Source organism: Heterodontus francisci, chromosome 15, assembly GCF_036365525.1.
Source record: "Heterodontus francisci isolate sHetFra1 chromosome 15, sHetFra1.hap1, whole genome shotgun sequence".
Lineage (NCBI taxonomy): Eukaryota > Metazoa > Chordata > Chondrichthyes > Heterodontiformes > Heterodontidae > Heterodontus > Heterodontus francisci.
In genome coordinates, this window is record NC_090385.1 from 16,019,278 (window position 1) to 16,045,396 (window position 26,119).

Genomic DNA, 26,119 nt, shown 5'->3' on the forward strand with positions numbered 1-26,119 from the left:
ACGCACTAACTAGTGTTACAGTTTACACACAGTTTACAGTACAGTGGCAGAGTTTTAGTGGCCCAGATTTTGCGGTGGTAATGACGGCAAAACTGGCACCGTTCATTACTCCACCGAAACGGACAGCAACTTCTGGAGTCCGTACATGCGCAGAATAACACGAAATCAAGAAGTTGCTATGAGTGATTCTACACTCCTCCCAGAGCGCGCTGTTGAGGCACCGCCGGACTCCAATCCATGTGAAATCTTATGAATTGATGAAAATTTCCATTCTTAACACTGTTAGTCTCACTGTAAAAACCCTTGAAAAAGCCACCCCTTGTTGATTGAGGTTTAACTGGGTTTTTAACAGCATACTAACTTCATAATTACAGCTAAACATCCTCACTGACCCCGAGAAGCTAATTTTATATTTGTGGAATGTCAAATTTCTCCATAATAAAATTCACATTTAAAAAAAATATATACTTTTTAAAAGTTGATCTTTTAGTTTCTATCTGAATCCAATCATAATAATTTATTCCGTGATCTGAAAATTTAAATTAAAAATGAAGGATATAAAGTCCTTTTAAGTTCCTGGTCTGATGTGCCTGAATATTTCAATGTTATTGGCTACTTACCTGCTTGTGCTGACATCACTGCTTCAGAGATGCCTGGAGATCCCCTTTACCTGGCGGCAGATTTAAACCGCCCGCAAGAAAGGGGAAATCCGTGCCACAGACATTGCGAGATCTTTGTGGGCGGCTTTCTTCGAGGTCGGGGCAGGTGCTATGGCTTCATCGATAACTACAAAATACGGGTCATTTGTGTTAAGTTTTCAGTGGGTTCCACAGTGAAGCATTTGGTTCTGAACCAAGAGGAGATATTACATTTTCACTTAGTGATGGTCAGATTTAAATAATTGTCTTTTTTTTAAAAAATATATAAAATAGTAAAGCTATTCAGAAAATAAATGTGCTGTTTAAATACAGAATATAGACAGCGTAACATTTACAGTGTGTTTGTCTTGCAACTCTAGCTATCCATAAATGACTGAAGCAAAATCAGAAAGTTTCACAGCATCACACCTGACTTCCTGCCAATGACAACTATTAGCATCAAACAAAAAGCGCAGGCTATGTAATGCAACACCTGACAAAACCGACTGCACAGTTAACACCGCTTTTAACAAGGACACTTTATCATTGTTTCACCAGTAATGCCATCTTTATGATTGCTTTATGTTGTGACATTCAGTCACAATTACTGTTTATGTGAGTTTTTAATAGAAGCATATCTCCCGTTGACTAAAACTAATACCAAAAACTGCAGTTATAAATTGTGACCAGTGAGGTGCCTGTATCACAGAATGTACTGCATTTGGTAAACAATTATTTTTAAAATAAACAATTCCTCAAATGATCCATGTGCGGGGAGAAAGGTCATTGTAAAGCCATTCCAGCTGTATGATTGATCTGGCATCATCCTTCAGGTTTGCTTTTACAGACAGATCTCAGAGACTGAGTGAGCAGGAAAAGCAAATCTGGATCTTTTTTTAAAGTTTGCTCTGTGAAGGAAACTGCTTCCTTTTAGAAAGATGTGCCCACCTCTATCTGCTTTGCTGGGATTCTGCTTTGGTTCAGCCTGAACACTGCCACCTTTGCTTCCACTGAAGAGGTGTAGTCCTGTACTCATCCCTCCTGGGTATGGATGAGCCAGCAGTAGAGCGTTCGCCCATCACCCACAAATTTACCATCATGGTATGTCCAATTTGTGGCCGTGCATCATCTGCCTCTGGCACGTCCTTGATTATCGGGGCAGCTGAACGTTGGACAAGTCTGAGAGGCTGCTGGTACTGTTTTGCATCCCACGGGATTGATGGTGCAAGAGGTATCCCATGTTAACGTGCTGAGGTGATGGTAGGAAAAGAGGCTGTGCCTGGCCACCTTGCATCGGTCCACTTGGCGGCACTTGCTAAAGGACCAAAAGCATTTGATTACAAATTGATTCATTTCAACTCTACACAAAAAGCATCTGTTTGTTAAAGAAACATTTTCACCTCCTCTCATTTAGGCTTTCCACCACATTCAACGTTTCTTTCATCTTTCTCCATGGGCTTTGCAATCAGCTACCAGGCATTAAGAGTGTCCCCACGGGCTTGTGCATTTATTTCATTTCCCCGGCCCCCTGACAATGAAGATCCAGCCACTATTTTGTGCCTCAGCCCCAGTGGCATGGCAGCAAGCAAGAAAGCATTCGAAAGGGAATGAGTTCCTGAGAGTGGCCACAATGTATCTGCACTAGAAAAATAGGTGGGTCATTGGGAGAAGTATAACCTAGTCTCCTAGAATTTGTATGATTGCCTTTTGGGGCTCGGAGAAGAATTATTGTAATGTGGCTTGTGAGGCCATTGCAGAAGGCATTAAGAGAGGATGCAGAAGATGATTATTAACATGATACTGGAGATGAGGGACTACACTTTATGTGCAGAGACTGGAGAAATTGGGATTGTTCTCTTTGGAGCAGAGAAGGTAAAGGAGAGATTAGATAGAAGTGTTCAAAATTATGAAGGGTTTTGACAGAGTAAATAAGGAGAAACTGTTTCCAATGGCAGTAAGGTAATAACCAGAGGACACAGATTTAAGGAGACTGGCAAAAGAACTGGAGACGATGTGAGCATTTTTTTTATGTAGTGAGTTATGCTGGTTAAAGAGGAAATTAACGCAATAGTGAGGAAAGATATTGGCTCTAACGATGTGGAATCTGTATGGGTAGAGCTGAGAAACACTAAGGGGCATAAATGTTAGTGGGGGTTGTATATAGACCCCCAAACTGTAGTGGTGATGTTGGGAATGGCGTTAAACAGGAAATTAGAGACACATGTGATAAAGGAACATCTATAATTATGGGTGACTTTAATCTGCATATAGATTGGGCAAATCAAATTAGTCACAATACCGTAGAGGAGGAATTCTTGGAGTGTATATGGGATGGTTTTCTGGACCAATACATTGAGGAACCAACAAGAACAGGCCATCCTAGACTGGGTATTGTGTAATGAGAGAGGAATAATTGACAATCTAGTTGTGCGAGACCCCTTGGAGACGAGCGACCAAAATATGATAGAATTCTTCATCAAGATGGAGTGATGTAGTTGATTCTGAGACTAGGGTCCTGAATCTTAATAAAGGAAACTACGAAGGTATGAGGCGCGAGTTGGCTATGATGGATTGGGAAACATTACTTAAAGGGATGACGGTGGAAAGGCAATGGCAAATATTCAAACAGCGCATGGATGAACTGCAACAATTGTTTATTTCTGTCTGGCGCAAAAGTAAAACAGGAAAGGTAGCCAAACCATGGCTTACAAGGGGAATTGGACATAGCATTAGATCCAAGGAAAAGGCATATAAATTCACCAGAAAAAACAACAGACCTGAGGATTGGGAGCAGTTTAGAATTCAGAAAAAGAGGACCAAGGGATTGAATAAGAAGGGGAAAATAGAGTACGAGAGCAAGCTTGCAGGGAACATAAAACTCACAGTAAGTGTTTCTATAGGTATGTGAAGAGAAAAAGATTAGTGAAAACAAATGTAGGTCCCTTAGAGTCAGGAACAGGGGAATCGATTATGGGGAACAAAGAAATGGCTGACCAACTAAATGCATTCTTTGGTTCTGTCTTCACAAAGGAGGATACAAATATCATACCAGAAATATTGAAGAACACAGGGTTTAGTGAGAGAGAAGAACTGAAGGAAATTAGTATGAATCGAGAAATGGTGTTGGGGAAATTGATGGAATTGGAGGCCGATAAATCCCCAGGGCCTGTTGGTATGCAGCCCAGAGTACTTAAGGAAGTGGTCCTAGAAATAGTGGATGCATTGATGGTCATCTGCCAAGATTCTATAGACTCTGGAACAGTTCCTACAGATTGGAGGGTAGCTAATGTAACCCCACTATTTAAAAAGGGAGGCAGAGAGAAAGCAGGGAATTATAGACCAGTCAGCCTGACGTTGGTAGTGGGAAAAATTCTAGAGTTCATTATCAAAGATTTTATAGCAGAGCACTTGGAGAACAGTGGTAGAATCGGACAGAGTCAGCATGAATTTACGAAAGGGAAATCATGCTTGACAAATCTACTAGAGTTCTTCGTGGATGTAACTAGTAGAGTTGATGAGGGGGAGCCAGTGGATGTGGCTTACTTGGACTTTCAGAAGGTTTTCGACAAAGTCCCACATAAGAGATTAGTGTGTAAAATTCAAGTGCATGGGATTGGGGGTAGTGTATTGCGATGGATAGAAAATTGGTTGGCAACAGGAAACAGAGAGTAGGGATAAATGGCAGGCAGTGACTAGTGGGGTACCTCAGGGATCGGTGCTAGGACCGCAGCTATTCACAATATATATTAATGATTTAGATGAGGGAACTAAACGTAATATCTCCAAATTTGCAGATGACACAAAACTGGGTGGGAGGGAGAGTTGTGAGGAGGATGCAGAGAGGCCTCAGGGTAATTTGGACAAGTTGAGTGAGTGGGCAAATGCATGGCAGATGCAGTTTAATGTGGATAAATGTGAGGTTATCCACTTTGGTAGCAAAGACAGAAAGGCAGATTATTATCTGAATGGCTATAAACTGAGAGAGGGGAATATGCAACAAGACCTGGGTGTTCTTGTAAACCAGTTGCTGAAGGTAAGCATGTAGGTCTAACAGGTGGTAAAAAAGGCAAATGGTATCTTGGCCTTCATAGCGACAGGAATCGAGTACAGGAGCAGGGATGTCTTGCTGCAATTATACAGGGCCTTGGTGAGGCCACACCTGAAATATTGTGTGCAGTTTTGGTCTCCTTATCTGAGGAAGGATGTTCTTGCTATAGAGGGAGTGCAGTGAAGGTTTACCAGACTGATTCCTGGGATGGTGGGACTGACGTATGAGGAGAGAGTGAGTCAGTTAGGATTATATTTGCTGGAGTTCAGAAAAGAGAGGGGGAAATCTCATAGAAACCTATAAAATTCTAACAGGACTTGACAGGGTAGATGCAGGAAGGATGTTCCTGATGGTGGGGGAGTCCAGAACCAGGTGTCATAGTCTAAGGATACGGGGTAAACCATTCAGGATTGAGATGAGGAGAAATTTCTTCACCTAGAGAATGCTGAACCTGTGGAATTCACTACCACAGAAAGCAGTTGAGGCCAAAACATTGTATGTTTTCAAGAAGGAGTTAGATATAGCTCTTGGGTTTAAAGCGATCAAAAGATATGGGGGGAAAGCAGGAACAGGTTACCGAGTTGGATAATCAGCCATGATTATAATGATTGGCGGAGCAGTCTTGAAGGACCGAATGGCCTACTCCTATTTTCTATGTTTCTATGAGTTGTTTCAGCTGCCTGAAAGTGTAGCAGGTGGCAGAAGCAGGTTCAATTGTAACTTTCAAAAGGGAATTGGATAAATACTTGAAGGGAAATAAAATTACAGGGCTATAGGGAAAGAGCACGGAAGTGGGACTAATTGTTTAGCACTTTCAAAGAGTCAGCACCAACGCGATGGGCTGAATGGTCTCCTTTATTATAGCATTCTATGATTCTAAGAGTCAGTCACATACCGTGGGACTGGAGCCACAAGCAGGCAGATAGGGGTGACAGATTCCCATCACTGAAGGGCACGAGTGAACCAATCAGGGTTTTTACAACAATCCAGCAGCTTTTGTGGTCATCTGTCAATTTTGAAGCTAGCCATTGGAAGCTAGTCCAAATCTCATAAGAACACAGCTCCAGCGACCCGGGTTCAATTCTGGGTACTGCCTGTGTGGAGTTTGCAAGTTCCCCCTGTGTCTGCGTGGGTTTCCTCTGGGTGCTCCGGTTTCCTCCCACCACCAAAGACTTGCAGGTTGATAGGTAAATTGGCCATTATAAATTGCCCCTAGTATAGGTAGGTGGTAGGGAAATATAGGGACAGGTGGGGATGTGGTAGGAATATGGGATTAGTGTAGGATTAGTATAAGTGGGTGGTTGATGGTCGGCACAGACTCAGTGAGCCGAAGGGCCTGTTTCATTGCTGTATCTCTAAATAAATAAAATAAATAAATAAAAACATGGAATCCTTTACTAAAAATGGCAACAAGGTAAATCAAGAAGTAAAGTGATGTTTATCCATTAGATATGACAGATATTTTATTGATATTGAATTTCCACATGTTGTATAAACCTCGGGAGGTGGTGGTGTAGTGGTGATGTCACTGGACTAATAATCTAGCTGCCCAGGCTAATGTTCTGGGGACACGAGTACAAACCCGACCACAGCAGATGGTGAAATTTGAATTCAATTAATAAATCTAAATTAAAAGCTAGTCTAATGGTGACTATGAAACAATTGTCGATTGTTGTAAAAACCCATCAGGTACACAAATGTCCTTTAGGGAAGGAAATCTGCTGTCCTTACCTGGTCTGGCCTACGTGTGACTCCAGACCCACAGCAATATGGTTGACTCTTAAATGCCTAGCAAGCCGCTCAGTTGTATCTAACCGCTACAAAGTCACTAAGGAATAAAACCGGACGGACCACCTGGCATCAATCTAGGCACTGGAAATGACGACAGCAAACCCAGCCCTGTCGACCCTACAAACTCCTCCTTACTAACATGTGGGGGCTTGTGTCAAAATAGGGAGATGATCCCACAGATTAGTCAAGCAACAGCCTGACAGTCATACTCATGAAATCATACCTCATAGACAATGTCCCAGACATCGCCATCCCTGGGTATGTCCCACGGCAGGATAGACCCACCAGAGCTGGTGGCACAGTGAGCGGTGTACAACTGGGAGGGAGCTGCCCTGGGGGTCCTCAACATTGACTCCAGACCCCATGAAGTCTCATGGCATAAGGTCAAACGTGGGCAAGGAAACCTTCTGCTAATTACCACCTGCTGCCCTCCCTCAGCTGATGAATCAGCTTCTCCATATTGAACACCAATTGGAAGAAGCACTGAGGGTAGCAAGGACACAGAATGTACTCTGGGTAGGGGACTGCAACATCCATCACCAAGAGTGGCTTGGTAGCACTGCTGCTGACCGAGCTGGCCATGTCCTAAAGGACATAGCTGCTAGACTGGGTCTGCGGCAGGTGGTGAGGGAACCAACAAGATGGAAAAGCCTACTTGACCTCGTCCTCACCAATCTACCTGTCACAGCTGCATCTATCCATGACAGTATTGGTAGAAGTGACCACCGCACAGTCTTTGCGGAGACAAAGTCCCGTCTTCACATTGAGGATACCCTCCATCACGTTGTGTGGCACTATCACCGTGCAAATTGGGATAGATTTTGAACAGATTTGGCAACTCAACTGGGCATCCATGAGGCGCTGTGGTCCATCAGCAGCAGCAAAATTGTATTCAACCACAATCTGTAACCTCACGGCCCGGCATATCCCCCACTCTTTCATTACCATCCAGCCGGAGGACCATCCCTGGTTCAATGAACCGTGCAGGAGGGCATGCCAGGAGCAGCACCAGGCATACATAAAAACCCAACATACCCAACAACCAACGGATCAGATCTAAGCTCTGCAGTCCTGCCACATCCAGCTGTGAATGGTGGTGGACAATTAAACAACTAAAGGGAGGAGGAGGCTCCACAAATATCCCCATCCTCAACGATGGGGGAGCCCAGCACATCAGTGCAAAAGATGGGCGGCACAGTGGCGCAGTGGTTAGCACCGCAGCCTCACAGCTCCAGGGACCTGGGTTCGATTCTGGGTACTGCCTGTGCGGAGTTTGCAAGTTCTCCCTGTGTCTGCGTGGGTTTCCTCCGGGTGCTCCGGTTTCCTCCCACATGCCAAAGACTTGCAGGTTGATAGGTTAATTGGCCATTATAAATTGCCCCTAGTATAGGTTGGTGGTAGGGAAATATATAGGGACAGGTGGGGATGTGGTAGGAATATGGGATTAGTGTGGGATTAGTATAGATGGGTGGTTGATGGTCGGCACAGACTCGGTGGGCCGAAGGGCCTGTTTCAGTGCTGTATCTCTCTAAAACAAGGCCGAAGCATTTGCATCCATCTTCAGCTAGAAGTGCTGAGTGGATGATTCATCTCAGCCTTCTCCTGGGGTTCCCAGCATCACAGATGTCAGTCTTCAGCCAATCTGATTCACGCCACGTGATATTAAGAAACAGCTGAAGACACTAGATACTGCAAAAGCTATGGGCCCTGACAACATTCTGGCAAAAGTACTGAAGTCTTGTGCTCCAGAACTAGCTGCACTCCTAGCCAAACTGTTCCAGTCAGCTACAACACTTGCATCTACGTGGAAATGTGGAAAATTGCCCAGGAATGTCCTGTCCACAAAAAGCAGGACAAATCCAAACGCCAGTTACTGCCCCATCAGTCTACTCTCAATCATCAGCAAAGTGATGGCAGATGTCGTCGACAATGCTATCAATCTGCACTTGCTTAGCAATAACCTGCTCAGTGACGCTCAGTTTGGTTCCACCGGGGCCACTCATCTCCTGATCTCATTACAGCCTTGATTCAAGCATGGACAAAAGAGCTGAACTCAAGCGGTGAGGTAAGAGTGACTGCTATTGACAGCAAGACAGCATTTGACCAAGTGTGGTATCAAGGAGCCCTAGCAAAACTGGAGTTAATGGGAATCGGGCAAAACTCTCCGCTGGTTGGAGTCATACCTAGCACAAAGGAAGACGGCTGTAGTTGTTGGAGGTCAATCATCTCAGTCCCAGGACATCACTGCAGGAGTTCCTCCATGTAGTGTCCCAGGCCCAACCATCTTCAGCTGCTTCATCAATGACCTTCCCTCCATCATAAGGACAGAAGTGAGGATGTTCGCTGCTGATTGTGCAATGTTCAGCACCATTCCTGACTTCTCAGATACTGAAGCATCCTGCGTCCAGATGCAGCAGTACCTGAACAACATCCAGGCTTGGGCTGATAAGTGGCAAGTAACATTCGCGCTACACAAGTGTCAGGCAATGAGAGAATTTAACCATCCTCCCTTGATGTTCAATGGCATTACCATCACTGAATCCCCCAACTATCAACATCCTAGGGGTCAACATTGACCAGAAACTGAACTGGCCCAGCACATAAATACCGTGGCTACAAGAGCAGGTCAGAGGCTTGGAATTCGGCAGCAAATAATTCACTTCCTGACTCACCAAAGCCTGTCCACCATCTACAAGGCACAAGTCAGAAGTGTGATGGAATACTCTCCACTTGCCTGGATAGGTGCAGCTCCAACAACACTCCAGAAGCTCGACACCATCCAGAACAAAGCAACCCGCTTGATTAGCACCTCATTCACCACCTTCAACATTCACAACCTTCACCACCGACGCACAGTGGCAGCAGTGTGTACCATCTACAAGATGCACTGCAGCAACTCACCAAGACTCATTCGATAGCACCTTCCAAACCCGAAACCTCTACCACCTAGAAGGACAAGGGCAACGATTGCATGGGAACACTACCACCTGTAAGTTCCCCTCCAAGTCACACATCATCCTGACTTGGAACTATATCGCTGTTCCTTCACTGTCGTTGGGTCAAAATCCTGGAACTCCCTTCCAAACAGCACAGTGGGTGTACCTACATCCCAAGGACTGCAGCAGTTCATGAAGGCAGCATGCCACCTCCTTCTCAGGGGCAATTACCGATGTATAATAAATGCTGTCCTAGCCAGCAAAGCCCACATCCCATGAACGAATCAAAAAAAAAGTCAAACGGTTAGGGATAGTGCGTGTTGAGACTGTATTGTATTTGGTTATTTCTGTTAACCAAACATTCAGGGATATGGGGCAAAGACCGGTATGTGGAGTTAGGTCACAGATCAGCCACGCTCTCATTGAATGGCAGAACAGGCTGGAGGAGTTAAATGTCTTATGCATGTATTTTTTGTATAGGTCAGCATTCTAAATAGAACTACAGCAATAATTTGCATTTATATAGTGCCTTTAATGTAATCAAATGTCCCAAGATGCTTTACTAGTATTATCATACAAAATTTGGCACTAAGCCACTGAAGGAGATATTAGGGCAGATGACCAAAACCTTGGTCAAAGAACTTGCTTTAAGGAGTGTTAAAGGAGGAAAGAGAGGCAGAGAGCTATAGGGAGGGAATTCCACAGCTTGGGGCCTAGGCAACTGAAGGCATGGCCATGAATGATAGAGCAATTCAAATCGGGGAGGCCCAAGAGGCCAGAATTAGATAAGGGCAGATATTTTTTTTTTAGATTTAGAGATACAGCACTGAGTCTGTGCCGACCATCAACCACCCATTTATACTAATCCTACACTAATCCCATGTTCCTACCACATCCCCACCTATCCCTATACTTTCTTGCCACCTACCTATACTAGGGACAATTTATAATGGCCAATTTACCTATCAACCTGCAAGTCTTTGGCATGTGGGAGGAAACCGGAGCACCCGGAGGAAACCCACGCAGACACAGGGAGAACTTGCAAACTCCACACAGGCAGTACCCAGGATTGAACCCAGGTCACTGGAGCTGTGAGGCTGCGGTGCTAACCACTGCGCCACTGTGCCGCCCACTCCACACAGGCAGTACCCAGGATTGAACCCAGGTCACTGGAGCTGTGAGGCTGCGGTGCTAACCACTGCGCCACTGTGCCGCCCACTCCACACAGGCAGTACCCAGGATTGAACCCAGGTCGCTGGAGCTGTGAGGCTGCGGTGCTAACCACTGCGCCACTGTTGGAGGGTTGTGGTGCTGGAGGAGATTACAGATATAGGGAGGGATAAAGCCATGGATGGATTTCAAAACAAGGTTGACAATTTTAAAATCAAGATGTTGCTTGACCGGGAGCCAATGTCAGTCAGCGAGCACAGGGGTGATAGGCGAATGGGACTTGTTGCAAGTAAGGACACAGGCAAAAGAGTTTTGGATGACCCAAGTTTACAGAGGGTAGAATGTGGGAGACCAGCCAGGAGTGTATTGGAGTTGTCAAGTCTGGAGGTAACAAAGGCATGATTGAAAGTTTCAGCAGCAGATGAGCTGAGACGGGTGGAGTTGGCCAATGCTATGGAAGTGGAAACAGGGGGTGTTAGTGATGACACAGATATGTGGTAGGAAGCTCATCTTGGGGTCAAAGACAATATTAAAGTTGTCAACAGAAAGTTGCTAGGGAGAGGGCTGGAGTCAGTGTCTCGGAAATGGAGATTCTGATGGGGACTGAAAGCCATCCTTGGAGGACACCAAACGTAATGATGCAGGAGTGGGAAGAGATATTGCTTGACCAGGCGCCAATATAAGTCAGCGAGCATAGGGGCAATCAGTGAATGGGACTTGGTGCGGGTTAAGAAACGGGATTCTTAATAATGACGTGGTCCAGAGCTCATCTCGGGGTCAAATATGACACTAAGGTTGTGAATAGACTCGTTTAGTCTCAGACAGTTGCCAGGAAAAGGGATGGTTTCAGTAGCTAGGGAATGGTGTCTAGGGAATGGAGTTTGTGATGGGGCACCGAAAGCCATCCTGGGGTACACCAGATTTAATGACGCGGGAGTGGGAAGAGAAGTCATTGCAGGTGATTCTGTGGCTCTGTCTGGATAGACAAGAATTGAACCAGGCAAGTGCAGTCCCACACAGCTGGACAACAGTGGAGAGGCATTGGAGGAGGATGGTGTGGTCAAAGGCTGCAGACAGATCGAGAAGGATGAGGAGGGAAAGTTTACCCTTGTCACAGTCACATAGGGTGTCATCTGTGACTTTGATAAGAGAAGTTTTGGTACTGCAACGGGGGATAAATTTGGGAGGCAACAACATGTTAAAGGAATAAAAACAAGAAATGCTGGAATCACTCAGCAGGTCTGGCAGCATCTGTGGAAAGAGAAGCAGAGTTAATGTTTCGGGTCAGTGACCCTTCATCAGAACTGACCCGAAACGTTAACTCTGCTTCTCTTTCCACAGATGCTGCCAGACCTGCTGAGTGATTCCAGCATTTCTTGTTTTTATTTCAGATTTCCAGCATCTGCAGTATTTTGCTTTTATTAACATGTTCAAGGACTTTGGAGAGGAAAGGGAGGTTGAAGATGGGGTAGTAGTTTGCAAGGATAGAGGGGTCAAGATTTTTTTTGAGAACTACTTAAAATCAGAATAAGATTAAAATTTAGTTTCCCTTTATTTAATGGTAAGAAGGCAGGGGAGTTCTCATGTGGTGATATTTATTGTTACATTGCTAGATTTGAGAACATAAAATGTACAGATGTTAATACCAGTTTTCTACCTGTATCTTGAAGATACTGTTTCTCTGTGTAACTAATATACTCTCACGGGACTTTGTACCTGAAGATAATGATGTTGTTGCTGAAGCTGCATGGAATGATGAGCATGTTGCTGTTGAATGGAGGCCTGCTGGTCTGAAGAGAAGCCTTGATGTTGGATAGCCACCGAACTTGGAGAGGGGACAATGACCGCGCTACAGCTGATTGGTTGCATTGCTAGTGCCGTCAGCATCTGCTGATCTTGAATATATCTGAAAATACAAGACCACAAAATGCACAAGTTAGTATTCACTGAAAATTTGGCGCACCGTGGAATGAGGTAATGTTTACCTAACTGGTTTAATGTGATCTGGTGCTCTACAAAATTGATTGTTTGCAGATTGATAAGTGTAGAACCAAAATTATATTAAAGGAAGCTGGATGAGTGCCAGATTGTAGTGAGATTCAGAGCCGTGTGATACTCTAGCCTTACATGTGGTGAACAGTACAGAAACTGGGCATTAACGATCTATATACACAGCTAATCGGGACAAGTGTATTTCACTCTGCAATTTCTACTTCCATTTAGATGTACCTTATAACCTACCTCTTTGACCAAGCTTTTGGTCATCTGTCCTAATATCTCCTAATATCCTAATCCTAATAACTCCTTATGTTATTCCATGTCGCATTTTGTTTGATAACACTCCTGTGAAGCATCTTGGAACATTTCACTATGTTAAAGACTATATAAATGCAAGTTGTTATTGTTTGATAAAATTTGACTTTAGTTTGACTCGAGCATAATTGTATGTTATTGTTTTTACTAATGTTACGTAACTGATCTGTATCCAGTGTCAGTCACAGATATCAGTACACAGCTGGGATTAGTATAACAGCTAGTGTTCTTCTGTGATTTGCCAATCCCAGTATCTTGGATTGGATCAATACCTCGAGAGTAAGATTTTGTTTAGGTAATTGTTACAAACGCTGGACTTTGTAGCATGATTTTGTTTTAGAAACTGTGCTTTTTAATATAGTGTAAAAATGACGTCAGAGGAGATATGTGACCTCACGTCAACTCTGCTTAAGGACAAAACAGGAAATTTGGTTACCAAGACAACAAGGAACCCAGTTCAAAGACGCCTTTTGAAAAGCACATGACGGACAATGGGTTTCTCTTTCTCAGACTCTCAGATAGTAAACAAGGAGCCAGTGGCTCTGAAAATGCAAATACGCATTGCAATTGCAAACACCTGGGAATAAAGGAAGGCTCAGGTGGTTCAGCTGTGGCCAGACTTGTGGGCTTTGCATATTGATAAAGCAAATAACTATTGACTTTTGATTCTGGATAAATTCTATCGAGTTTGAGAATTCTGCAGGCTGTAAGGAAGACTGAAGACAAAGACCAGTGGTGGCAGTTGGGAGAGAGGGAACACTTGCTGTCAGAACATATATGAAGTGAGGCTGCAAAGAACTTGAACCCTATTTTTGTTTGTGGAGAAGGAAAAAGACCAACAGGGTCACCAGAGATCTCCTTATTCACAGATGTCCAGGTCAAAAGTGCTCGGAAAAAATGAGTAAAGAGGACATTGACTTTGAGCAGGTCTGGGGAATCCAACCCATTGCAACTGGGAGGAGCTTGAGACTTTTAGCTGCAAAGATCACACTTCAAGGGGGACTGTGTAACATGTAACATATAAATGTAGTATGAATTTCTCAAATGTTTTAATTTTAATAAGTGAAGGAAAATACCTTTCTCTGTAATTTGGAATATTAGCTACTTACAAAGAACTGTTTAGTTATTTTCTTTTTAATAGTTTGTGGGATCTGGGCGTCGCTGGCTAGACCAGCATTTGTTGCCCATCCCTAATTGCCCTTGAACTGAGCGGCTTGCTGGGCCATTTCAGAGGGCATTTAAGAGTCAGCCACATTGCTGTGGGTCTGGAGTCACATGTAGGCCAGACCAGGTAAGGACAGCAGATTTCCCTAAAGGACTTTAGTGAAACAGATGGGTTTTTACAAGCATCGACAGTGGTTTCATGGTCACCATTAGACTAGCTTTTAATTTCAGATTTATTAATTTAATTCAAATTTCACCATCTGCCATGGTGGGATTTGAACCCATGTCCTCAGATCATTAGCCTGGGCTCTGGACTACCAGGGACATTACCACAATACCACCACCTCCTGTGATGGTTTTTAGTTTAGTTATAATAGTCTTAAAACATGAAATCTTGTCATGCAATCCTATAGATTGGTCTGGGGGGGTTCATAACTCATGTTTTAATGTTAACAGTCTCACTGGGGTCGTAACAGTAATCGTCATATCAATCTTTTAGTTTAGAGATACAGCACTGAAACAGGCCCTTCGGCCCACCGAGTCTGTGCTGACCATCAACCACCCATTTATACTAATCCTACACTAATTCCATATTCCTACCACATCCCCACCTGTCCCTATATTTCCCTACCACCTACCTATACTAGGGGCAATTTATAATGGCCAATTCACCTATCAACCTGCAAGTCTTTGGCATGTGGGAGGAAACCGGAGCACCCAGAGGAAACCCACGCAGACACAGGGAGAACTTGCAAACTCCACACAGGCAGTACCCAGAATTGAACCCGGGTCGCTGGAGCTGTGAGGCTGCGGTGCTAACCACTGCGCCACTGTGCTGCCTCCCTCTCCCTGTTAGTTATCTTGTTCACTTATCTTGAGCAATGCGCATCAATAAAATCTTATCCTTTTCTAACAGACCCTACACTACGTTTACATTATAAGCTGACAACCAATTTAAAGATCAGGGTCGGCACTGGAAATGACCGCCGGTGAGATCTTATGAACACTGACTTCACTGTTGCAATGCCAGCATTAACCTCTATATTTTAAATGGGCTAATGACTGTTAAAATAACTGAGGTAGGAATCTAATGAGAACATGTTAAGCATTTGTATGATAACATCATTCACAGTGATTTCCAGGCTGCTGTATCTAGTGCTTTCAGGAACCCATTGTGACCGTGGTGCTGTGCTCTGAGTCAATCTCGAAATTCGTACTTGGCCTGTTGTCTGGCTGTATTATTCTGCGATGATTGTTCATTTCCACTGCTGCTTGGCATAATGGAATGGACGGGCTGATTCAAAAATAACCTGAAAAAGAGGTAAGTGAGAAATGATGGTAAAACGTCTCCTCCCTCCATGCTGGAAGTTCGAGTGAGGTCATCCTTCACTTAGTTTGATAAATACACATAGCTGGACATGAACTAAAAGGCTGTAATCCATGTGAGCAGTTCAGCTTGGGTTTCAGATTAAACAGTGAACTGAGGATTACGTACATGAACTGAACTGTAATACTGAGTTACAGTCTTAAACTCACTGCTAGCAATACGTTGTATATATAGAATTTTTTTTAAATTATTAAGTTCATTTACAACATTTTTCATGGAAATGCAGCAACCTACATTGACTTATAATTACACAGTGGAAACTGCATGGTACAGGTAAAAGTTCATACACTTCATAGCAATGCAGAATCCAAAGCTTTATGAATCCCACAGGAGATTTTCTAATTTTATCAGTTCTTTAACAGCAGCAGTTTACTGGCAAATAAGTGATTCTGTATATCTATTATTTGTAGCATTCAGAATAGCAAGTTTATTCTAGTGATGGACCAGGTGCTATAACTTGCAATTTACATTATTCAGCACTCTGCATGTGAAAGAACGTCTTGAAATGGTTAGTAAGAGAACCTACGAACATATGAATTAGAAGCAGGAGTAGGCCATTCGGAGTCTCAAGCCTGCTCTGCCATTTAGTAAGATCAAGGTTGATCTGACTGTGGCTTTAACTCTACTTTTCTGTCTAACCCATACCCTTTGACTACCTGTCAATCAAGAATCTATCTAACTCAGCTTTAAAAATATTCAATGACTCTGCTTCCACTGCTCTCTGGGGAAGAGAATTCCACAGACTAATGACATTCTGAGAGAAAAAAATTCTCCTCATCTCTGTCTTGAATGGGAGATCCCTTATTTTTAAACTGTGTCCCCTAGTTCTAGTCTCTCCCACAAGAGGAAATATCCTCTCAGCATCCACCCTGTCAAGTCCCCTCAGGATCTTATATGTTCAGTAAGATCACGTCTCATTCTTCTAAGCTCTACTGGATACAGGCCCAACCTGTCCAGCCTTTCCTCATAAGATAACCCCTTCATCCCAGGAATCAGTCGAGTGAACCTTCTCTGAACTGCTTCTAATGCAATGATATCCTTTAAGGAGACCAAAACTGGACACAGAACTCCAGATGTGGTCTCACCAACACCCTGTACAACTGCAGGAAGGCTTCCCTACTTTGATACTTCATTCCCCTTGCAATAAAGGCCAACATCCCATTCCCTTCCCTTCCTCGACTTCTCTGTCTCCATCTCTCGGGATAGGCTGTTCACTAATATTCATTATAAGCAAACTGACTCCCACAGCTACCTCGAACACATTTCTTCACACCCTGCCTACTGTAAGGACTCCATTCCATTTTCCCAATTGCTCCAGCTCTGATGCATCTGTTCTGATGATGCTACCTTCCAGAACAAGGCCTCTGATATGTCTTCCTTTTTCCTCAACTGAGATTCCCCCACCACTGTGGTTGACAGGACCTTTAACCTTGTCTGACCCATTTCCCGCATTTCTGCCCTCATTCCCTTTGTCCTCACATTCCACCCGCCAGCCTCCACATCCAAAGGATCATCCTCCACCATTTCCGCCAGCACCAACGTGATGCCATCACCAAACGCATCTTCCCCTCCCCTTCCCTGTCAGCATTCCAAACGGATCATTCCCTCCGCAACACCCTGGTCTACTCCTCCATTACCCCAAACACCTTGTCCCCTTCCCATGCAATCGCAGGATGTCTAATACCTGCCCTTTTACCTCCTCTCTTCTCACTATCCAAGGCCCCAAACACTCCTTTCAGGTGAAGCAGCGATTTACTTGCACTTCTTTCAATTTAGTGTTCTGTATTCGCTGCTCACAATGCGGTGTCCTCTACGTTGGAGAGACCAAGCGCAGATTGGGTGACCACTTTGCAGAACACCTCTGCTCGGTTCAAAAACGTGATCCCGAGCTTCTGGTTGCTTGCAATTTCAACACACTCCCCTGCTCTCATGCCCAAATCTCTGTCCTGGGATTGCTCAAGTGTTCCGGTGAACATCAACGCAATTAGGCACGCTACAACTGACGAGACTGAACATTGAGTTCAATAATTTCAGAGCATGACTAGCCCTTTTCTATTTTTATTTTTTACTTTTGCTTTATTTTATTTTGTTTCATCTATTTTTTTTACCATGTGCCTGCCCACTGTTTTATTCATGTTTGTGTTTTTGGCTAGGGTTGTTCATTATTCTGTCATTTAACACCCTATCTGCATTAATGCTTTGTCTTTCATCACACCATTAGCACACTCTCTTTGCCTTTGCCCCATGACCTCCTTGTCAGTGAATCTCTCCGGCCCTCTGTCCTATCAACACGTTCCCTTTTGTTCTCTTTTCCCTCTTTCCCGCTTTATTTGCTTAAAACCTATTACATTTAAAACTTTTGCCAGTTCTGATGAAAGGTCACTGACCTGAAACGTTAACTCTGCTTCTCTCCACAGATGCTGCCAGAACTGCTGAGTATTTCTAGCACTTACTGTTTTTATTCTAACATTCAATTTGCCTTCCCAATCACTTGCTGTACCTGCATGTTAACTTTGTGTGATTCATGCGCCAGGATACCCAGATCCCCTTGTACTGCAGAGTTCTGCAGTCTCTCGCCATTTCAATAATATTTTTATTTATTTATTTGTTTTTTATTTCAAGATACAGCACTGAAACAGGCCCTTCAGCCCACCGAGTTTGTGCCGACCATCAACCACCCATTTATACTAACCCTACACTAATCCCATATTCCTACCACATCCCCACCTTTCCTATATTCCCCTACCACCTACCTATACTAGGGGCAATTTATAATGGCCAATTTACCTATCATATATACTTTTCTATTCCTGCCAAAGTGGACAAGTTCACATTTTCCCACAATATACTCCATCTGCCAAATTTTTGCCCACTCATTTAACCCATCTATATCCTTTTGCAGACTCTTAATGTCCTCTACACAACTTACTCTCCTACCTATATTTGTGCCATCAGTAAGTTTAGCAACCATACATTTTGCCCCTTCATCCAAGTCATTGACATAGATTGTAAGTGGTTGAGGCCCCAGCACTGCTCCCTGTGGTACTCCACTAGTCACAGCTTGCCAATCTGAAAATGACCCATTTATCCCAACTCTCTACTTCCGGTTAGCTAGCCAATCTCCTATTCATGCTAATATGTTACTCCCTATACCACGAGCTCTTATTTTGTTCAGTAACCTTTGATGTGGCACCTTACCTAATGCCTTTTAGAAAGGTGGGCATTAGGAAGAAATACATGGGGGACTGAAAGCTTGATCAAACAGATATTTTTCTTAATGCAGAAAGAGAAAGATAACAAGTTGAAGTGGTTTTGGAAGGGGATTACAGAGGACAGGAGTATACTTCCTTCAAACTCAGTTTCTGATGCAGGATTGAAGAATACAATTAGCAATCTACATTCAGAGATGGGGATCCTGATTGGTGCATATGGATGGAGACAATTACCCAAATAGAGTGGGCCAGACCACAGACTGATTTGAAAACAAGGCAGAGGATTCTCCAGTGGATCTTGGCTAGAATGGGTGGGTGATTGGGATAGTTTTTCCCTATCCACTCTGTCCAGACCCCTCATGATTTTGAATACCTCTATCAAATCACCTCTCAGCCTTCTCTTCTCCAAGGAAAACAGTCCCAGCTTCTCCAATCTAACTTCATAACTGAAATTCCTCATCCCTGGAACCATTCTCATGAATTTTTTCTTCACCCTCTCTAATGCCTTCATATCATTCCTAAAGTGCGGCGCCCAGAACTGGACGCAATACTCCAGCTGAGGTTGAACTAGAGTCTTATACAAGTTCAATATAACCTCCTTGCTCTTGTATTCTAAGCCCCTATTAATAAAAATCCAGGATACTATAAACTTTACTAACCGTGCTCTCAACCTGGCCTGCCACCTTCAATGACTTATGCGCATATACACCCAGGTCCCTCTGCTACTGCACCCCCTTTAGGATTGTATCCTTTATTTTATATTGTCTGTCCACGTTCTTCCTACCAAAATGAATCACTTCACATTTCTCCGCATTGAACTTCATCTGCCACTTGTCCGTCTATTCCACCAACTTGTCTATGTCCTTTTGAAGTTCTACACTATCCTCCTCACCGTTCACAATGCTTCCAAGTTTCGTATCATCCGCAAACTTTGAAATTGTGCCCTGTACACCAAGGTCTAGGTCATTAATATATATCAGGAAAAGCAAGGGTCCCAATACTGACCCCTGGGGAACTCCACTACAAACCTTCCTCCAGCCCGAAAAACATCCATTAACCACTACACTTTGTTTCCTGTCACTCAGCCAATTCCATATCCATGTTGCTACCATCCTGTTTATTCCATGAGCTATAACTTTCTCTCAATTCTGTTGTGTGGCACTGTAACACATGCCTTTTGGAAGTCCATGTAAACCACATCAACAGCATTGTTCTCACCAGCCCTCTCTGTTACCTCTTCAAAAAAACTTCAGCAAGTCAGTGAAACATGATTTTCCCTTAAGACAACCATGCTGGCTTTCTTTAATTAACCCACATTTGTCCATGTGACAATTTCATTTTGTCCAGAATTAATCTTTCTAGAAGTTTCCCCACCACCGAAGTTAAACTGACTGACCTGTCATTGCTGAGCTTATCTTTACACATTTTTTTGCACAAGGGTGTAACATTGGCAATTCTCCAGTCCTCTGGCACCACCCCCGAGTCTAAGGCTGAGAAATTATGGCTAGTGCCTCCACGATTTCCACCCTCACTTCCCTCAGTATCCTTGGATGCATCTCATCCACTCCTGGTGCCTTATCCATTTTAAGTACATACAGCCCATCCAACACCACCTCCTTAACAATTTTAAACCCCTCTGGTGTCTGAATTACCTGTTCTTTCACCATTGCCTGGGTTGCATCTTCTTCCTTGGTAAAGACCAATGCAATGTATTCATTTAATATCCCAGTTATGCCCTCTGCCTCCAAGTGCAAATCCCCTTGTTGGTCCCTAATCGGCCCCTCTCCTCCTTTTTCCATCCTTTTACTGTTTATATGTCGATAGAAAACTTTGCAGTTCCCTTTTATGTTAGCTGCCAGTCTCTGTTCATACTCTTTCTTTGCTTCTCTTATTTGCTTTTTCACTTTCCTTCTGGCCCTTCCATGTTCAGCCTGGTTCTCAATAGTGTTTTCTACCTGGCGTCTGTCATAAGCAGACTTTTTCTTTATCTTAATCTCTACCTCTTTGGTTATGCAAGGAGTTCTGGATTTGTTTACCCTACCTTTCCCCTTTGAGGGAACATACCTTGACTGTGCCCAAACTACCTCTTCTTTGAAGGTAGCCCATTGTTCAGCTCCTGTTTTTCCTGCCAACCTTTGACTCCAATTATTCGTCCCAGATCCATTCTTAGCCATTTAAGTTGGCTTTCCCCCAGTTAATTATTACAGTCATAGAGTTATACAGCACAGAAACAGAACTTTTGGCCCATCGTGTCCGTGCCGGCCATCAAAGACCTATCTAGTCTTTTCCTATTTTCCAGCACTTGGCCCGTAGCCTTGTATGCTATGGCGTTTCAAGTGCTCATCTAAATACTTCTTAAATGTGGTGATGGTTCCTGCCTCTACCAACCCTTCAGGCAGTGTGTTCCAGATTCCAACCACGCTCTGGATGAAAATTTTTTCCCTCAAATCTCCTCTAAACCCCCTGCCCCTTACCTTAAATCTATGTCCGCTGGTTACTGACACCTCCGCTAAGGGAAAAAGTTTCTTCCTATCTACCCTATCTGTGCCCCTCATAATTTTGTATACCTCAATCAGGTTCCCCATCAGCCTTCTCTGCTCTAAGGAAAACAACCCCAGCCTATCCAGTCTCTCTTCATAGCTGAAATGCTCCAGCCCAGGCAACATCCTGGTGAATCTCCTCTGCACCCTCTCCAGTGCAACCACATCCTTCCTATAGTGTGGTGCCCAGAACTATACACAGTACTCCAGCTGTGGCCTAACTAGCGTTTTATACTTATAAAACACCTTGGGATTTTCCTTTATCTTGCCCGCCAGTGTTTTTTCATACCCCCTCTTTGCTGTCCTAATTACTTTTTTAAGTACCTCCCTACACTCCCTATACTCCTCTCGGGCCTCCACTGTTTTCAGCCCTCTGAATCTGCCATAAGCCTCCTTTTTTTTCTTTATCCAATCCTCTATATCCTTTGATATCTAGGGTTCCCTGGACTTATTGGTCCTACCCTTCACCTTTACAGGAACATGTTGGCCCTGAACTCTCACTATTTCCTTTTTGAATGACTCTCACTGGTCTAATGTAGACTTTCCTACAAGTAACTGCTCCCAGTACACTTTGGCCAGATCCTGTTTTATCATATTGAAATCGGCCTTCCCCCAATTCAGTACCTTTATTTCCAGTCCCTCTTTGTCCTTTTCCATAATATCTTAAATCTTACAGAGTTATGGTCACTATCCCCAAGATGCTCCCCCACTGACACTTCTACCACTTGTCCAGCTTCATTCCCTAAGATTAGGTCCAGTATTGGCCCTTCTCTTGTAGGACTTCCTACATGCTGGCTCAAAAAGCTCTCCTGGATGCACTTTAAGAATTCCGCCCCCTTTAAGCCCTTTGCACTAAGAATATCCCAGTTAATATTGGGAAAGTTGAAATCCCTTACTATTATTACCCTATTACTTTTACACCTCTCTGAGATTTGCCTACATATCTGCTCCTCTATCGCTCCCTGACTGTTTGGAGGCCTGTTGTACACTCCCAGCAAAGTGATTGCCCCCCGTTTTGTTATTAGGTTCTGCCCATATGGCTTTATTTGAGGAACCTTCTAAGATATCATCCCTCCTTACTGCAGTAATTGACTCCTTGATCAATAGTGCAATGCCACCTCCTCTTTTACAGCCCCCTCCATCTATACACTGGAATACTGAGCTGCCAGTCCTGCCCTTCGCTCAACCATGTCTCTGTGATAGCAATAATATCATATTCCCATGTGTTAATCAACGCCCTTAGTTCATCTGCCTTACTTGTATGACTCCTTGCATTAAAATAGATGCAATCCAGCCTTGCATTATTCACTTGTGCCTTAACAGGTCTATATTTGCTCTGCCTTCCAGACTGACTTAATTTCTCTTCTATATTTGGTTATGCATCACCCCCTACTGTACCTCCACTCTGTATCCCACCCCCCTGCCAAATTAGTTTAAACCTCCCCCCAACAGCACTAGCAAACCTCCCTGCAAGGATGTTGGTCCCGTTCTGGTTCAAGTGCAACCCATCTGATTCTGTCTGCGACCCCTCTGTGACATCCTTTTTCTCCAGCACTGCAATGCATCCTTCATCAATACTGCACCCCTCCCCCTTTTTTCCCTTTCCTATCTTTCCTGAACACCTAGTATCCAGGAATATTTAATACGCAGTCCTGCCCTTCTATTAGCCAGGTCTCTGTTATAGCCACAACATCAGATTTCCACATGTCAATCTATGCCTTTAACTGACCAATCTTATTAACAACGCTCTGTGCATTCACATACATGCATATTAACCCAGATTTAGACTTTATTACTTTCTCCCTTACTCTGACCCCACATAATGACTTACTATTTTCTACTCTAGTGCTAGCTATCTCTGGCAGTATTCTGTGCACCTTGGTCTTGGGTGTCCTTCTGCACCAGTTGCTAAAAGTAAGCATGCAGGTGCAGCAGGAAGTTAAGAAGGCAAATGGTATGTTGGCCTTCATAGTGAGTGGATTCGAGTACAGGAGCAAGGATGTCTTGCTGCAATTATACAAGGCCTTGGTGAGACCACATCTGGAGTATTGTATGCAGTTTTGGTCTCCTTATCTGAGGAAGGATGCTCTTGCTATGGAGGGAGTGCAGTGAAGGTTCACCAGACTGAGTCCTGGGATGGCAGGACTGACGTATGAAGAGAGATTGGGTCGATTAGGCTTGTATTCGCTAGAGTTTAGAAGAATGAGAGGGGAATCTCAGAAACCTACAAAAGAACTGGACAGACTAGATGCAGGAAGGATGTTCCCGATGGCGGGGGAGTCCAGGACCAGGGGTCACAGTCTAAGGATAAGGAGTAAGCCATTTAGGACTGAGATGAGGAGAGATTTCTTCACCCAGAGAGTGTTGAACCTGTGGAATTCTCTACCACGGAAAGCAGTTAAGGCCAAATCATTAAAATCTTCAAGAAAGAGTTAGATATAGTTCTTAGGGCTAATGGGATCAAGGGATACGGGGAGAAAGCGGGAACAGGTTACTGAGTTTGGATGATCAGTCATGATCGTAATGAATGGCGGAGCAGGCTCGAAGGGCCGAATGGCCTACTCCTGCTCCTATTTTTTCTATGTTTCTATCTGTACTATCCTCCTATTTCAACACTCACTTGCGCATGGTACTGGGAGTATTCTGGAGATTACTAATTTTCAGGTCCTGCTTGCTAATTTCTTACCTAGCTCACTAAACTCTTTCTGCAGGACCACATCCCTCTTCCTATCTCTGTCATTGGTACTAATGTGGACCACGACTGCTGGCTGTTCACCCGCCCCCTCAGAGTGCTCTGCACCCGTTCAGTGACATCCTTGACCCTGGTACAAGGGAGGTAACACACCATCCCGAATTCACGTCTGCGGCCACAGAAAAGCCTGTCTGTTCCCCGGATTATCAAATTTCCTATCGCATTTGCTCTTCCAGTATTCTTTGTGCGCCCCCACCCCCCCGCGCAGCTGTGCAACTCAACATTAAGTTCAATAATTTCAGAACATGACTGCCATTTTAAAAAATTTTTATTTTACTTTTTAACCATGTTCCTGTCTTAAACTTGTTTTTCATGTTTTTGCTTTCAGACAGAGCTGTTCATTATTCTGCCATTAACACCCTCTCTGGACTAATGCTGTGTCTTTTACTACGACTATTAGCACTTCCTTTGCTTTTTGTTCTGTGACATCTCTGTCATTTAATCTCTCCTGCCCTCCACCCTATCACACACCTTCCCTTTAGCTCTTCTTTCCCCCCTTTCATTTGCTCAAAGCCTATTACATTTCTAACCTTTGCCAGTTCTGATGAAGGGTCACTGACCTGAAATGTTAACTCTGCTTCTCTCTGCACAGATGCTGCCAGACCTGCTGAGTATTTCCAGCACTTAACTGCTTTTAGTTCAGATTTTCAGCATCCGCAGTATTTTGCTTTTATTCCAGCACTTTGTTTTTGTTGCTGCATTTTACAGTTTTGCTGCCCAGTGTGACTCACATTACCTGGTCTTTCCTTGGTTTGCTACAATAATTGTACCTTAGTTGGCGGTCGTGGCCATATTCTGCAGCTGAGTGGCTCTGACCAACATCAGAGGGCAGTGGAATTGGGAAGGGCACTGTTGGAGCCTGGGAAATCATCATGTGGTTACTAAAGAGTGGTGTGACCAGACTGTTATGTGATTGGATTTGCAAGCTGGCTTGTTGAAGTTGACCTTTCATGAACTGCTGTTGAACCTGCAGAAAGTAAACAATCAGTTAACCCTTACTCAATACGTTTCCAATTGTTATGGCTGAATCTTAACAAATTTAAAGGCTATAAACATTGGAACAGCAGTGGCCATTTAGCCCCTCAAGCCTGTTTTGTCATTCATTGCTGATCTGTGACCTAATTCCATTTAGCCACCTTTGCCCCATATCCCTTCATACCTTTGATTAACAAAAATCTATCAATCTCAGTCTCGCATCAATTGCAGTTTACAGCCGAGTGTACCAAACCTCTACCAACCTTTGCACGAAGGAGTGTTTCCTAATTTCGCTCCTGAAAGGTCTGGTTCTAATTTTTAATCTATTCCTCTCACCCCTAGACTCCCCAACCAGCAGAAATAGCTTTTCTCTGTCTACCCTATCTGTTCCCCTTAATTGACATTATAAATTTAAAAACATCCTCAAAAGATTGAAGTGAGAGATTAGGAGATTTTGTTTTTGATGTGGAGGTTTATTAAGAATATGTTACCAGAAAAGGGGCAGGAAGCAAACTTAACAATAATTTTCAAAAGAGAAATGGACAAATATTTGTAAAGGAAAATGTTAAAAAGAACAAGAAAATATGAAGGAAGTATGACTCAAAACTGGGGCAGACACATTGCTTCAATGAGCTGTAGAAGTCTGTTATTCTATAACCTAATGAAATACATTTAACCAGTGAAAAAAAACTTTAATTACAATATTTTTGATTTATGGAAACTGATTGAGGCCTTATTTCAATCTCAGCCTCTTCAGCTAGCCCCTGAAATAAGAGTTGATAAACTTAGTTTATTCCTTGGGTCTGATGTTTAATGGAGATTAAACAGTGAACCAAATGGAAGGAAGATTGGCATCTGTGTAGATAGAGCCAATGTGAAATAAAAAACAGAAAGTGCTCGAAAAACTCAGCAGATCTGGCAGCATCAGTGGAGAGAGAAGGAGAGTTAACATTTCAGGTTAGTGACCTTTCATCAGAACTGCCAATGTGAACTGCCAATTTTAGAGCCAATGTGACTTCCTCTACATATGCATCTCTTCTACCTTCTCGTGAAGTGTGACAAAGGATTCGGCAGTCAATTTTGTGCTGGAATGATGGACATCAAGCTAAAGAAATTGAACAATAGCCTAGAAATTACTGTTCATGACTATTACAAGTTCAGGACCTGCACTGGATATTCTATTGAATACAACA

General features: G+C 43.6%; 1 protein-coding gene across 1 annotated transcript in view; it reads right to left on the reverse strand.

Moving 5' to 3' along the window:
• Nucleotides 1-500: 500 nt before the first annotated feature.
• Nucleotides 501-26,119, reverse strand: part of npas2 (neuronal PAS domain protein 2) — a 192,827-nt gene continuing 167,208 nt past the window's right edge. The window contains exons 18-21 of the mRNA XM_068047915.1: nt 24,722-24,918; nt 15,278-15,370; nt 12,300-12,489; nt 501-1,953 (exon numbers count right to left, since the gene is read on the reverse strand). Coding sequence (XP_067904016.1) covers nt 1,789-1,953; nt 12,300-12,489; nt 15,278-15,370; nt 24,722-24,918 — 645 coding nt within the window. The 3' untranslated portion in view covers nt 501-1,788. The remainder of the gene's footprint in view (nt 1,954-12,299; nt 12,490-15,277; nt 15,371-24,721; nt 24,919-26,119) is intronic.